The sequence below is a fragment of the Sclerotinia sclerotiorum genome, genomic scaffold (genome assembly GCF_000146945.2).
Source record: "Sclerotinia sclerotiorum 1980 UF-70 scaffold_2 genomic scaffold, whole genome shotgun sequence".
Classification (NCBI taxonomy): domain Eukaryota; kingdom Fungi; phylum Ascomycota; class Leotiomycetes; order Helotiales; family Sclerotiniaceae; genus Sclerotinia; species Sclerotinia sclerotiorum.
The window spans coordinates 2,521,682-2,536,387 of NW_001820834.1; the positions used below are offsets into that span (position 1 = coordinate 2,521,682).

General features: G+C 40.9%; 5 protein-coding genes across 5 annotated transcripts; 2 read left to right on the forward strand and 3 right to left on the reverse strand.

Moving 5' to 3' along the window:
• Positions 1-1,218: 1,218 nt before the first annotated feature.
• Positions 1,219-2,028, forward strand: SS1G_02038 (hypothetical protein; the record flags this gene model as incomplete). Its single annotated transcript, XM_001597792.1, has 2 exons — positions 1,219-1,635; positions 1,693-2,028. 2 exons carry the CDS (start codon positions 1,219-1,221, stop codon positions 2,026-2,028), a joined length of 753 nt encoding a protein of 250 aa, XP_001597842.1.
• A 1,022-nt stretch (positions 2,029-3,050) lies between these two features.
• SS1G_02039 (hypothetical protein) lies at positions 3,051-3,587 on the reverse strand (the record flags this gene model as incomplete). The annotated part of the gene is made up of 2 exons (XM_001597793.1): positions 3,051-3,287; positions 3,543-3,587. 2 exons carry the CDS (start codon positions 3,585-3,587, stop codon positions 3,051-3,053), a joined length of 282 nt encoding a protein of 93 aa, XP_001597843.1.
• Positions 3,588-3,924: 337 nt separating this feature from the next.
• On the reverse strand, positions 3,925-4,759 carry SS1G_02040 (hypothetical protein; the record flags this gene model as incomplete). The annotated part of the gene is made up of 3 exons (XM_001597794.1): positions 3,925-3,937; positions 4,202-4,330; positions 4,416-4,759. The coding sequence occupies 3 exons, from the start codon at positions 4,757-4,759 to the stop codon at positions 3,925-3,927; spliced, it is 486 nt and encodes a 161-aa protein (XP_001597844.1).
• Positions 4,760-5,181: 422 nt separating this feature from the next.
• On the forward strand, positions 5,182-5,520 carry SS1G_02041 (predicted protein; the record flags this gene model as incomplete). The annotated part of the gene is made up of 1 exon (XM_001597795.1): positions 5,182-5,520. The coding sequence occupies one exon, from the start codon at positions 5,182-5,184 to the stop codon at positions 5,518-5,520; it is 339 nt and encodes a 112-aa protein (XP_001597845.1).
• Positions 5,521-6,971: 1,451 nt separating this feature from the next.
• Positions 6,972-11,928, reverse strand: SS1G_02042 (hypothetical protein; the record flags this gene model as incomplete). The annotated part of the gene is made up of 8 exons (XM_001597796.1): positions 6,972-7,351; positions 7,406-8,151; positions 8,202-9,649; positions 9,704-10,409; positions 10,469-10,659; positions 10,714-11,081; positions 11,133-11,458; positions 11,513-11,928. The coding sequence occupies 8 exons, from the start codon at positions 11,926-11,928 to the stop codon at positions 6,972-6,974; spliced, it is 4,581 nt and encodes a 1,526-aa protein (XP_001597846.1).
• Between the last annotated feature and the right edge of the window lie 2,778 nt (positions 11,929-14,706).

The window sequence follows — 14,706 nt, forward strand, 5'->3', positions numbered from 1 at the left end:
GGGGGCGCGAAAAAATTGTGCTGCAGGGGTGGTGGTGATGGGGAGGAGGAGGAGGAGGAACTTTGTCGTGAATGTGGACGAGATGTGGGATGTTGGGGAAGATTGCCGTGATTGGGATTGGGTTGGTAATGTGATTGGAAGAGGTAATCATCGGGATCTGGAAGTGGTGGTGACGAGGATGTTGAAGAGGATGTCATTTTTTGTGTTTTGAGGTTTGGTGTGTTTAACGAACGCTAGATGGATTCCAGACTAGGAATCCTTGATTCCCAAAGGCTTGAATAATAAGCTCTTCCTCGTTATCCCGTCGTTATATCGTTCTATTTCCGGCGATCTTGTTTGCGAGCTCATAACCTCTCCCAGACAACTAAGTAGCGGCACACAATGAGCCAATTCGTATGTCGTCGGAATAATATGCATTAGTTGTGCAGTACCACATTGAGGACGCAGATGTTACTATGCTTGATTGTTTTTGGATATGCTGTGTATATCTTTGTAAATTACTATATGCACGTCGATAAAGTTGCATGTAAGATCTTACAGCCTTAGCACAAGGCTGAAGTGTCATTTTATTTTACTTTATAAGCTTACGTGCACCCTAGCTTCCCCTGTATTATGTAAGCCCTGCTAAGCTTTTTATACGAAACAATCCCATCGCCAGAAACACGCGGATTTTGGCATCATCATTTCTTTACGGAGACTACCGGTATGTTATTATTCCTCAATGGCCGCGTTAATCTGTTTAAATATAGATGAGCAACATTTCTCCGGATTCTAAAATTTGGTTTCCACCAGACAGGTTGTCATTGATGGGTCCACTGATTCCACTGAAAGGGCGTGCCAGATGCTCATCGGCAGTTGAAGATCCTGGAATCAATTTATATGAAATTATAATGTTCTAGCAATCTTCCATGACTTATATTGCGATATAGCGATGCTACACTCCACACTCCACATTGGGTATGGAAGAATCGAAATTACCGGTGATGTATTCACATGGTAATATGATGGAATGGTTCTAGAACTGATGTAAAGGAAAAGGAGTCCTTTCTTATATAAAGTCTAGCTAAGCCAAGTTGTTTTGTTGTTCATCATTCATTTGCACAGGTTTGCAATTCATTCATTCATTCAATTCTTCGCTTTTCTTCAAAGTAAGCAAATTCAAGCTTTTCTCCGTTTTTTTGCCGTCTTCTCTTGACAATATCATCACCTTCTATCAACATGAAGTACTCAATCGTTTTCGCCACCCTTCTTGCGGGTTCTGCTATTGCTGCACCAGCAACCAAGCTTAACGCTAAACAAAGACTTGCTCGGCGCCACAAGCACGCTGCTAGCGTAGAAGACGATTACAATGTTAGTTGGGCTGGTGCCGTTCTTACTGGTGCTGCATACACCGGTGTTTCCGCTTCTTTCGCCATTCCTAAACCCGCGGTTGGAACAACGGGCGAGACTTCCGCTTCGGACTTCACCGCTTCTAGCTGGGTCGGTATTGATGGATACAATTGTGACAATCTCTGGCAAGCAGGTGTAGATTCCACAATTGAGAAATCTACCGGTGCAATTTCATATTATGCTTGGTATGAATGGTATCCTGCCGGGACTCAAGTCATTGATCTAGGAACTCTCACAGCTGAAGATGTAAGTTATTTTCCCATCACAAAACGTCGACTCCAAACTCAAACTAACAAACCACAGGTCATCTCGGTAAATCTCACCACCAGCGGCTTCAACACGGGAACCGTCGTCATGGAAAATAAATCCACCGGCAAATCCTACACCAAAACCGTCTCCTCAACCAACACCCTCTGTGGTGTCAGTGCTGAGTGGATTATGGAAGACTTAAGCATCGATACCAACACCGAGGGTCTCGCAAACTACGGGAGCGTTGTCTTCACCGATGCAATCGCTACTACCTCCTCCAAGACAGTCAACCCATCTGGTGCGAACATCATGGATATCGAAACTACCTCCAATGCTATCTTGACTAAGACTACCGTTACTGATAACTCGGTTACCATTGCTTATGTTTAGAGTGTTTAGTCAAATACAAGGATTATTGATAATTAGATGGGATGTCAGTGTAGACAGAGGTTTCGATTCTTTTGTATATAGTTTTTATACTGTTTATGTATATATATATTGGAGCAATAATATAACTTGTACATACTGTCGATATCTCTCTGGAGTCTTGTTAAGTTATTGTTCTTTTGGATGTTTGCAAGCCAAATAAGAGTATAAGTTACCTAGGAGTTATATGTCCGGGTCAACTCAACCTTGAAACTTTGTTTCCTTAGTGGTCAGTTATACAATACTGGTTCACTGGTATTACTATTCAATAAATGTACAAGTTTAGCTAAACTTATATTTAAACATTTAGATGCTTTGAATTAGAGGAGTACCAATACTCAGAACTGCGGAATAAGATTCCTCGATGAGTCTCCTTGAAAATACCCGAATAGAGATTCTAGTGAGTCTATTTAAGAACCCTCAGCCACAGATCCAGCTTGATTATAACTATTTGGCGCTCTAGGAATCAACCGCCTATTGTTGTAATAAGGAAATACAGTATAATCCAAGAGAGGATTGTTTATTAAATAAAAATGTGGAAAGAAAAAAAAAAATCGAATTTTTAATATCGTTTAAGAGTGTATAAGGCTAGTATATAGTTAAAACTTGGAAACAGCTTCCCCTGACTACAACAATAGTCGGCTCGATCCCCAGAGCACTAACTATTACTGTTATATATAATTATTCTATATATTAGCATACAAACACAATAAATACAAATACAGCAAACTTTATCATGACTTTAATCGACTCTCCCACCTATCGATCGGTTCATCGATTGACGCTGGACACAACCAAGCTTCAGCAGGATCCTAATCAATGGATATCGATTCGTGACTTCTATTATATCGAGGACCTTTAAACCACAATTCGACCTCAAATCTGCTGGTGCGATTATACGCGGACTATAAACATGGCGAAATAGTATTTCTTTCGTCGCCAGAGCTTTCGATTCTTAGGCTCGAATTCTTCGTCGCCGACCTATTTCAAATCCGGGTGCACTGTGCACAGTTTGGATACATTGCCTGTTGTTTGTTGCTATCATATTCTCTTGGTTGTGAATCAGGATTCTTACGTTGTTTAAGACTTGTGGGGAGATTGTTCCTGTTTTCGTGTGAAACTAAAATTACGATTTGGGTGTCCCATTTTCGAATGTTGTCTCCGGGAACAATTTTTCGAGAAAATTGTCTTTCTCGTGCAGAATCGGTGTCGATAGTGTTATCCTTGATATTGTTAAGCTATAGGATTTAATGCTCGTGTAGCTTTTTAAGGGGTTTCGCTATACTTTTTTGATTATCTAGTCGATTTTCATCGTGGCCCATTTCTGCTTCTTATCAAACAGGTCAATCACGATGGTCTCTCCTACATACATGAATTTCTAGGCCGTATTCTTTACGACCCAGAACACCGTAACTAGCTCTCACTCTGTTCTATCCTGTCAACATAGGCGTGACCTAAGAAGTCTTCAAGAACCATACACTCTGGTTTTTAAAATCGCAGCTCCAACTTTTATTCTCTGCCATTCTGTCTATCACCACACCCTTCACTACTGAAAGTTCTGGCTCTTGAGATTTAAGAATTCTTATACGATGTGCTATTTAGTGAGGATTTCGTTGAAAGTGTTCTTCGATCTTGGTCTTGACATATTGGAAACCTCCAAGACCTCCACTCAGTACGAGGAATTTCTATACATTCTTGAGCGCAGGTCAAGGTTTCTTTCATTTCATTCTTTTACCGTTCTTCAATATAAGATCTTACTTAGCACATCATCCTGGCTTCTTTTTTTGTCTGCATCCAATCTAGTTGTTTGTCTATCTTACGTATACGTATTATGCCAGCAATCTGCACATCAAACAGAGCCTATATTTCTGACCTAAATTCTGTTAGTATGAACCATCTTGAATTTTATACTAGTCGCTTCGAAAATTGCATTCTATTCTTCTCAATTCAAAGTCCAGGATGCGTCAAATCTTTTTTGATCCCGAGCCCTCGTTTCTAGAGTCGCAATTGCTATATATACACAGCATGGTTACCAGAAGTCGCCCCGAAGTTTTGCTTGATAGACTAGAAGGATGAACCCCTAGCTAGTTTATGCGCTAGATTCTATAGAAGCTCTTTATCGGAGTGTGTATCCAACCGTTCTTGTACGAGAAGTTCGAATGCTTGGTCGATCATAGTTGATCCGGTACCAAAACCTTGGACTTTCGTTACTTGTTTTAAGGCTGGTCTTTCAGGGTTTGGGTCTGCTACTTCAACAAGACCAAGACTAATATTGGTAATTAATATTTTTTTACTTAACAACACTTGAAGTACATGATATATATTCGAATTGAAACCAAGTTAGTACTTACTCAGTCTTTCCACCATCTGCATCATAGATGAGAATATTATCTCCCTTATCAAGTTCAATCTCAGAATTTGTCGCAGAGTAAACTGCTGCTGCCTCAGCCTCAGTCAATTCCAATTTCGCCGAATGTTTATCTGAATTTTGAGATGTGAATCCTACTGCATATATCGCATCATTAAATCTATTCACCGTATCTAAAGTATTCCACTTGGTAGGAAGGCTAAAAACAAATTCAATCTTCTCTTTCCAAGTGCCAGTAATAACTTCTTTACACAATTCCACGTGTTTATAAATCTGGCGTAAATAATCCGTCATGAGATCTTTGGCTTCACCAACTGTTTCAGACATGTTTCTCACACCTCCTTTGCGAGCTAGATCCAAGCTTCGTTGATCCAAGTAGATCCTGAAATGTTCTCGCACTTCTGTGACTTCATGATATCCATCATCGGGATCACAGGAAAATCCCCACACTGGCTCATGCCTATCATTCGGATTGCGTGAATATGCAAGCTTGGTTGGGACTTTGGTTTCCACCGAGTCTGGGGGTAGACCGGGCCATTCTTGGATGCTTTTTGTGGAACTCGTGTTGCTCTGATTTGACCACACGATTACTGGGAAATATTTTCAGTATTTTGCGCATGCTCGGTGTATTGTTGTGGACTTACCAGTGTATGTTTGTCCAAAGTCAACTCCTACAGTGATGGGGCGTATTGGCGGAGATTGGTTAGCCATGGTTGAGGAGTTTGCAGGTGGGAAAAGAGGTGGAGAGGATGGTGGAGATGGAGTTTGAGAATGTGGAGTTGTTGAGAAAGGGAAGGAGGAAAGAGAGGAGTGAAGTCTCGATTTCGAAGGCGGGGAAGCATTTCGATAAATTTGGTGTTGAGGAGCTGGATATTGGTGGGGGCTTAGAGGTAGAGTCCCCGGTCGTAAAAAATAAGATAGTCAGAAAACCGGTGGATATTTCTACCGAGAGCCCTAAAGAGATCGGTGAACATAAGGGTTTAGAAGATGAGGATGCAGAAGTAGCTTTTTATAAATACTCGACAAGACAAGAAGAGGAAAGGCAGAAAAGAATAACCGGGAAGAGGAAGTTAAGCAATCTTGAATAGGAAAGCGTGTAAATTCTTTTCCCTTTGGTGGATATTGCGCCGTATCTGAGTGTCAATTTTTACTTTAAAACATTACAAAATAAAGATCATGCTGCCTCCAGGCATGTTTTGAATACTGCTGTGGGATAAGGTCACTGAATAGACCAAATCATAGCCCAACCTTCAGAATCATAAAACTAAAATTTCCCGAGAGGTTTTCCAGACCAGATGACTCGTGGTGAGGCAAGAACGGTGATGCATACTTTACCGATTTCGTTAGAGTACAGGCTGATTGAATAGCAGAAGCCCGATCACCACGATGCAAAAAGCCCACCGTGACGACATATCAGAAGAATCCCAATACGCTCTTCTGCAAGAATCAATATGTCACAGACAACGAGAAATAGAAGATAGAAGCAAATATTTTTGGAGTCGAGGGGATTCTTCTATTGAATTTGCTAGTGACTACAGTATCACAAAAGCTAATCTCTAAAGAGAAAAAAAACCAAATCATAAGCTCCCCTCAATCCCAAACTTCCTAAACACTATTACTAGATCTTCAACTACATATATCCAAATATTTTCAAATTCCCTAAAATGAAAATAAATTAACACTAATATAAAATTGCAACCTTAGACTATTTAATTAAAGTCCTTTTACAATCATAACCACAATCATAATCACTAAAAATCATAATCATAACCATCAAAAACTATCTATAATCGTCAAGAATCTGTTACGACGGTAATCAGTTATGACTAAAACCCGCATCACATGACTAAACAAGGGATCACGTGGTCCCACTCGTCCCACCGATTTAAATCGAGGGGAACGGTGGGACATACGGCACGAAGGTCTATATAATCAAGATGGATTTCCTTTGTATAGAGCTTCGTGCTCAAGATCAATCATTTAGTATACTCTACTATTAGTTACGAATTGCATTATTGTCATTACTTTAAGTCCCTGCTTGACGCCTAGTTATAAACCATCTCGAGAGCCTAGAGCACTTCCACGTGATCTAGACGGCAAACCTCGTAACACTTCCCCATTACAGTACAATCCCAACCTGGACCCCTCACAACATCCACACACGATTTCACAAAACGACGCCAAAGAAAAAACCAGTAAATTTTTTAACTTGACAAAATATTTTTAATAATCATACCAAGTAATTAAACCAGACAAATACATTAAAATCTAAAATCTGCATACATATATACATATACACATACATCCATAACTTAAAAATCTTAATCTTACAATCAAAAATGCCCATCCCAAATATATCAATGAACCCCCTCTAAATACCCTCATCCAAAAACACCAATTCTATCCCCATATCTACATACATACATACATACATACATACATACATGGTAACCAGTCCACCCAATATCTACAAAACACCCTATACCAGCGTAGAGCCACCATCTTCATCCCTTTTATAAAATTACACTCAGAAACCCCTCTAAAAAAGTTTTCCTAAGAATCCCAATTTTTCCTTAAGACTCTTCCCACTACTCTTCCTCACTCTAATGAGATAATACAAAAACACCGCCATGAAGATATTGAAAAAGATATACACAAACACGATACCGTAGTTTCTCCATCTCGTATCATAGCTAATGGATACGGAAGAGAGATATTGATCTGCGTTTGATGAAGAACAGTAGTTACAATCTGAAGTAGCTTCAGGATTATAGATGGAACCACCTGTGGCGTTAGCGTAGGATTGGAGATAACTTCCGCAGGTTTCGCCGGCAGGTGGTTGCATGATTGCGAGTTCGTTTTTGGCGCATACTACTTCGCGGCCGGAAAGACCGGTAGATACGATAGCCGAGACGAGATCTGGATATTTGTTAGTTTGTTTGTACCTTGAACAGCGATGAGGGGAAAACTTACAAGTCAAAGGTGAAACTCGATACATGAAAATCCAAAACCTGGGAAGAGCATTTGGAGGTTGGAAGACTCCGTTAAAGGTAAGTGTGAGTGAGAACATGAGCGTAGCGATGTTACCCGCGGTTTCCGCATCAGGAAGAGCAGCAATAAGCATATGAGCGAATGTACTAGCAAAGACGAAGAATTGAATGAAGAGTAGGAGAATAAGACCTTGACGACTTGATGGTGGAATACCGTTGCTGGTGTAAATTGGGTAGAAGTATGAGGCAAATACCATGATACCAAGAAGAATTTGATATGGAATTTCGACGACAATATTGGCGATGATGAAAGCTTTCCAGCTATAAGCTTTTGATGGTCTTTCACGAACCTCATAAAGATCTCTTTGAAGGACAAATCGAGGCATAATTTGTTGCACGAGGGTTGTGAAGATAGTTGTTATCATGAAGATTGAGAAGATAACATCTTGAAGACCTTGTTGAGATGCATCGGCGTGGAAAAATGAGAAACCAATAAAGAGTGCAGATGCGACACCAAGAACAAGCTTGGAGTATACATATCCAGGGGTACGCCAATATTGTTGGAACACACGCTTCGTAACTTCCAAAAGCTGAATGGTGAAGGGCATGGCGAATTCGTCTTGGGAACCAGGATCATTTTGAGATGATTGATGACCCAAGTCTTGTTCGATGCGTGAAATTTCCGTTTGAATAGCCTTTGCTTCATCACTAGCTTTCCATACTTCATGCCTATATTTGAATTAGCTTTTGTGGTACCGATAAACAGAATCCGTTCTTACCAATCTTGAGTAGATTTTCCTTGGGCTCCGGCACCAACCATTGTTAACATATACTCTGCAGGATTCTCATCCTCTCCACACTTCTCCGCACCATGAGATTCAAAATAGTTAAGTAAAGTCTCGGAATTGTGACCAATGTCTCCAAAGTAAACAGTTCTTCCACCCTTTGCTAAGAATAATAATCGATCGAATTCTTGAAACAGGATAGCACTAGGTTGATGGATAGTAGCCAAGACGGCCTGTCCATTATCGGCTAACTTTCTCAAGAAAGAGACGATTGCCCATGAAGATTGTGAATCCAAACCTGAGGTAGGCTCATCCAAGAAGAGTAAGAGTGCAGGTTTAGCAGCTAATTCGACACCAATAGTCAAGAGTTTTCTTTGCTCCACGTTCAATCCTTCTCCTGGGACACCAACGACTGCTTCTGAGAAGTCTTCCATATTCAACATCTTGATAACATCTTCCACGAAATCAAACTTTTCCTTCTTGGAAACAGATTTTGGTTGACGTAGCATAGCCGAGAATCGAAGAGCTTCCCTAACAGTAGTGGTTTCGAGATGTAAATCTTGTTGTTGAACGTATCCGGTTTTTCGTTGAAATGATTCGTCGAGAGGTTTTCCGCTAACCAACATATCACCTGTAATAACTCCCATAGAAACTCTCTGAGCGAGGACATCGAGTAATGTTGTTTTTCCCGCACCAGAAACACCCATCAAAGCTGTTAAAGTTCCAGGCTTTACCCATCCGGAAACATTATCGAGAAGTCTGCGAGGTTCGTTCTTAATCTTGATATCGTAACACACATTTCTCCATGTGAACACGTCTGTTTGGGGTGCCAATGCCTGAACTTCTCCTCCATCTTTGTCTGAGTGATGCTTTTTGGCATCTACACCAGCGCCGACGTGTGCTTCTTCATCATTCTTTGCAGCTCGCTCCGCGGCCAATAACTCTTCTGGTACATGTCCACGGCGGAAGACCAAAACCTCAGCTTTACTGTCTGTAGAGGAATTGAACTCGGTTGCGAGAAGATAGAAAGATAAGAAAAAGATCATGAATGCAAACATGAATCCCAAGTTACGCCATAAGTGGGAATAAGAGTATTGAAACGCTGCTTCCAAATAATCATCACCACTGACAGTAGTGGAACCGATAACAGCGCCAGCAACAGCACAAACGAAGGTATTGCCAGATTGAACATAGCCCGGACCTGTAGGTACCAAAGTTGAGCAGTCGAATAGGGTTCCATGTAACTCATTGACGAATAAAGCCTCAAAAGTATATGCAACTGGATTGATCCATGAAAGCCATTTAAACCAAGGATGCATCAATGGTCTAGGAATAACGAAACCGGTATAAATGACAACGACAAGGGTGGCTACACCAGCGATAGCCAGTGCTTGAGCAATTGTTTTTGTTGCTGCTGCGATACTACGGTATATTTGACTCATCTGAAATGATTGTTAATACTCTCAAAAAATCCGCCACAGGAAGGGAATACTTACAGTCAAGATGGCCACAAAGTTAAAGAGGAAAAAGACAAAGAATGCGCCCGCCTCTTGTTTCAGACCCGCAAGGAAGTATAAAATGATGTTAAAACAGGTTGCAATGGCGAATTTCACCGGTATATCGACAACAACACCAGCCAAAGCTTCAGTGAAAGGATGATAGAAAGCGTAAGATGCTTGTTTTTCAACAATCGGTCTTTGGGAGTATAGAGTATTGATTTCCGATATAGCAATCAGAGCGTTAAGCAAAACGGCGAAGAAGAGAACACCTCCCTTTTGGAAGAAACTTGCTGTATTCGTCGGGGTATTGTAGTAAATAGATCCGATGATCAAAGCCATGGCAATCTGACCTACGATTGTCGTAACTGTAGAAGTTTTATCGTTCCATAAACGTTGAACGGCTCGCTTGGCACAATACTTTGTTTGCATGATGATGCTGACGGTGTATGGTGACTCGGGTCGTAGGTGATCAGCTTGCATCCCCTTCCGACTTTCTTTGAATTGTTCCAATGTTTTGCCTCCCATAGGGAACTCCTCTTCGTGTGCTTTCATTTCTCTCATCATGTTCTTGAATATTTTTGAATCTTTGAAGTATTTCTCGAATTCCTCTGGAGTCCTAGGAACCTTTTTCTCGAAGCCCGGTCTCGCTTTTCGTTCCGAAGTGTTGGTAATCGAAGTCAGAAAGTCACCAGTGGTTTGACGACTAAACTTGATCAGCATTATCCATTCATGGCACCTTTGGTAGTTATTTTGTGCACTTACGGAGGACATTCCCAACCCATATCCATAAAGTATTGTTTCGCTTGGTCGCAAGGTCCAAAATAAATTTGACGACCTTCGTAAAGTACGACTGTCTTATCAAATTCATCATAAATTTGTTGACTAGCTTGATAAATGGCAACCAAGTGAGCTGAACCACATAGATCGGCAGTCATCCGTAAAGATTTGGTGAACTAGTTCTTGGATCAGCCACGCACCAGCATCCATTTCAGCATAAATTTACTTACCTCTAGAGCAGTTGCGGCATCCAAACCACGCGTAGCGTTATCCCACGCCGCAATTGGTGAACCAGCCAAAGCCATCTCGGCGATACTAACACGTTTTCTCTCACCTCCAGATACACCTCGCACGAAATCATTACCGACTTTAGTATTATACGTGTGGGATAATCCGTAAACAGCCATGACGACTTTAGTCATATGCTTTGCCCAAGCTTCACGAGTGATTCCATCAATAAGTCTTTGCTGTGGCGTACGTACACTCGCAGCAAATTCCAAAGTCTCTCCAACGGTCAAATGAGGGAAATGCTTGTCGACCTCTTGGTTGTAGACTATTTCACCTCGGAATTGTTTGAGCATTTGTTTTTGCGTGATACCTAGATTTATTAGCATCATCCCCAAGCAAAGGGTAATCGAATGTCACAAACCATTATAATTAATCTCTGATTCTTGCTTCATGTCCAATCCATAAAGTTCTCCCGTTAGAGTTTTGAGGAATGTTGAACATCCCGAACCAGGTCTCCCCAGAACAAGCAACATCTCTCCTGATTTTAAAACACCATTAAAATCGTTCAAAATTGTCTTCTCGGAAGATTTTCCACCAAATTCTCTAAATCGTAAAGGTGCCATTAACAGCGAAGCAACATCCTTTTGTACATTTATTGCTGATCCAGAACCGCATACTTTGAGGTTCTTGAATACAATTCCAGCACGTCGTTGGATAACTTGATTCTCATCCGTCAATCTCATCATCCTATACATCCATTAGTATTTAGACGACCAATTCATGGACATGAGCAAAACTCACATTTTCGTCCATTTATACACATCAAAATCGAGGGAGCTGGGGTCCAAGGTTGATTCTCCCCATTTAAGGCCAGCCAAGGTATCCTGTTTCTCCAATTCATGATTCTTCGCTGTAGCATTGGTAAAAGTTCGTCCTAATTGAGAACCTCCAAAACCTGAAGCTATTCTCTCCAATTCTTCACGATCTCCCGTCCTTATTGATTCGAATTGTTTTTCTCTCGCAGTTTCGTTGGTTGTCGTAGGGCGTAATGTTTCGTTAAAGTCTTCAGAGCCATCTGAGCTAGATGGTAATGGTTGTTCGACCTCATTTTCGAATTGTGGCGTAAACTCGAGATTGGAAGTGATGTCTGAGCGTTCAGGGAAGTAATTATGTAGTTCATGATGTTCATGTTGTTCGGAATCCAAATTCGAAGCCATATCCAAATGTTGACCACTGTGGTGGTTGGGTCGATGTGGGGTGGGGGGAGGGGAGGGGAGGGGAATATTAATGTCGTCACTGATAAGGGACGATAGGGAGGGACAGAGGGAGATGGAGGGTATAGGTTGTGAATGAAGTAAAACAGAGAAGTCGAAGACTAAATGTTCCCTTTCGACTTCAAAATAATTATATATGTAAAAAAAAAGAAGAGAAAACTTTGATCGAGTAAGAGTAAATTTAGTTTTAATTATGAATATTAAGATATAATCAAGTTTCTCATTCTCTTCCTCTTTTTTGAATCTTGGGAAATGTGCTTCTTTTGTAAGTCTTATAAATAAACACTCCGTTGTTCAGCAGCAATTTGATATCAAGGTTGAACGACCGCCGAGTCAATGGCTTTGCTTCTCATTGGCTCAGTGGCTTACAATCTAATGACGGAAGCCGATGAAAACGGATTGCGGAAAATGTTAATGCCGGACGAAGTTATTTTCTTATGTCCGTTTGCTTTGGGAAAGCGGGTGCAAAGCTGGATAAGTCAAGCAAAAAGCGATAAGATCTTACCGTTTTACGTTTAAGGGTCAATGAAAATCTGAGTACTGTGGATCTTTGCTAGGCATTTCCTGCTAGAAAAGCTTGACACCCTGCAGGACTTGATGGGGATGATAAACTCGGGGCACTCAGTGTAAGGTGCTTAGATGCTTAGGTGCAAACGCCACATCTAACATGATCTAACCATCTCTTACATCAAGGTATGAGCGAGGTGAGGAAAGAAGTCTATCTATTCTAACAAATTCTATGATACACACATACACACTCTTTCTCTCTCTTTCTCTCTCTCTCTCTCTCTTTCTCTTTCTCCTTCACACTCTCTCTTTCTCCCGACAAAATGCTCAAAACTATTGAAAACCCATCACAATCCTAGCTTCACTACTTTCCATACCAAAGTTATCTCGCCGAAGTACTCATACACTAACCCAACATGATCCGGCGTGTGTTGAACCATGCTAGTAAAGGGGAAGAAAAGTCGGGACTCAGGAGTCAGGAGTGGCCGGTACCATAGTCAGGCCGACTGCTGGTCCGCCGTCTCGGTGGAAACTACAAACAAAGAGAGATGACGGAATATTGTTGTTGGCGGAGTTAAACGATCTACACATGGGTACTAGGTATTTATATACATTAGTGGAAATCGGGAAACGGATAATGTGGATCAAACCCCTAAGTTCTAACCCACCCTCGCCCGCCTGCGCGTCCTCAATCTTTTGTGGATTCTTACTTAAGGTTACAACAACGGATTGCTCATTATGGCTCATCGCAATGTTAGAACTTAGCAATCAGATTATCAAAATACCCTTTAATCCACATAAACTCATCTACCCCATTAACCACATTCGACTCTAGCTTGCTCAGATTTAATCAAAATAATATACTTCCCCTATAACAAGACTATCCACTTTGGACAATTCTTCCAATTACACACTTTTCCGCGTGCCAACTGGCCGAATCAAGTTAATCAGATAAGATGTAAATAGTTTAGCATCATGACGAAATCTTTCAACTTTAATTATAAATCTTTAAGCTGTAATGGTAATGGTAAATCTTCTCCTTCTCCTTTGTGGGATGATCCGAACCTCCGTCTTCTCCATCCTCCGTTCTCTAGTCTCCATTCTCCGTCTTCCATCCTCCAATCCCCGTCCTTCATTTCCTGTTCTCCATTTTCCGCCTGGAATAATATTCGGATGCAAGTGTTTCATTTCATCCGGACCACTTTAATTTGTTCCAGAAGCTCAGAACCATCAGCTTGGCTTCTTTTCTTTGTCGTACATCAAAAATAACACAACACTCGTGCATACCGTACAGAGTAAAGTTACACAAACATTGGAAAGATTCGGTAGGGCTGAATCCCGACAACAGTCACACAACTGTAGCACAACTTGAAGCTAAGGATGATGATTAATCCGCTGAATATATAAAGAAGGAAACTTCTCGAATTGTTTGAGGCTGATTTGGTGTGACTTTTGAATGCAATCAATCCATCGCCGAGCCTTCAGAAAGTTCGAGATTCTTTCCTTTCAACCACCATCAGCCACATACATCTGCCCAGATCTGGACACGGACGAGAACCAAGATGCTATCAGTTATCTATAATCTCGAGTGGTTCAATTCGCAATTGAGAATTTCTTTCATCACTCCCTTCCTTCCTTCAAGTTTATCCACAAAATTGTTCAAAGTTACAGACAGTTGTTTGCTATCTTTCATCGACTCATTCATTCATTCATTAATTGTTCTCAAGGAATTAGTCGACTTCGATAAGTCACTCATCATATTGATAGACTAAAATCATTTCCTATATGAGGTAAGCGACATCACATCTCGAGTTATGTGTCGATGACACTATTGATTTTCGTTTCTTTTCTCAACGATTCCGACATGAAATTCGAATATCACAAAATTCGGGTATTACACGTGACATTATAGTCACATGATCGTACTACTTCCATGACAACATGAATTCTAAGGGCTCCGATGAGGCAAGTTACTATGATGACGACAATAGAACACAGTGGAGATGACAATCAAAATGGGGAATCGGCGAAAACGATCATTATATTTGCAATCATAATGCTACAATTGCTTTTGAAATGACAATATCAATGCATTGACTTCCGAAACAAGGATTTCCCTTTCAAAGCCGAGCGTCGTGTTCACCGTGTATCATGTTGCTTGTACAACAGCATGAAACTTCATTTCATCTATTCTATCACAAAAAAAAGAAAGAA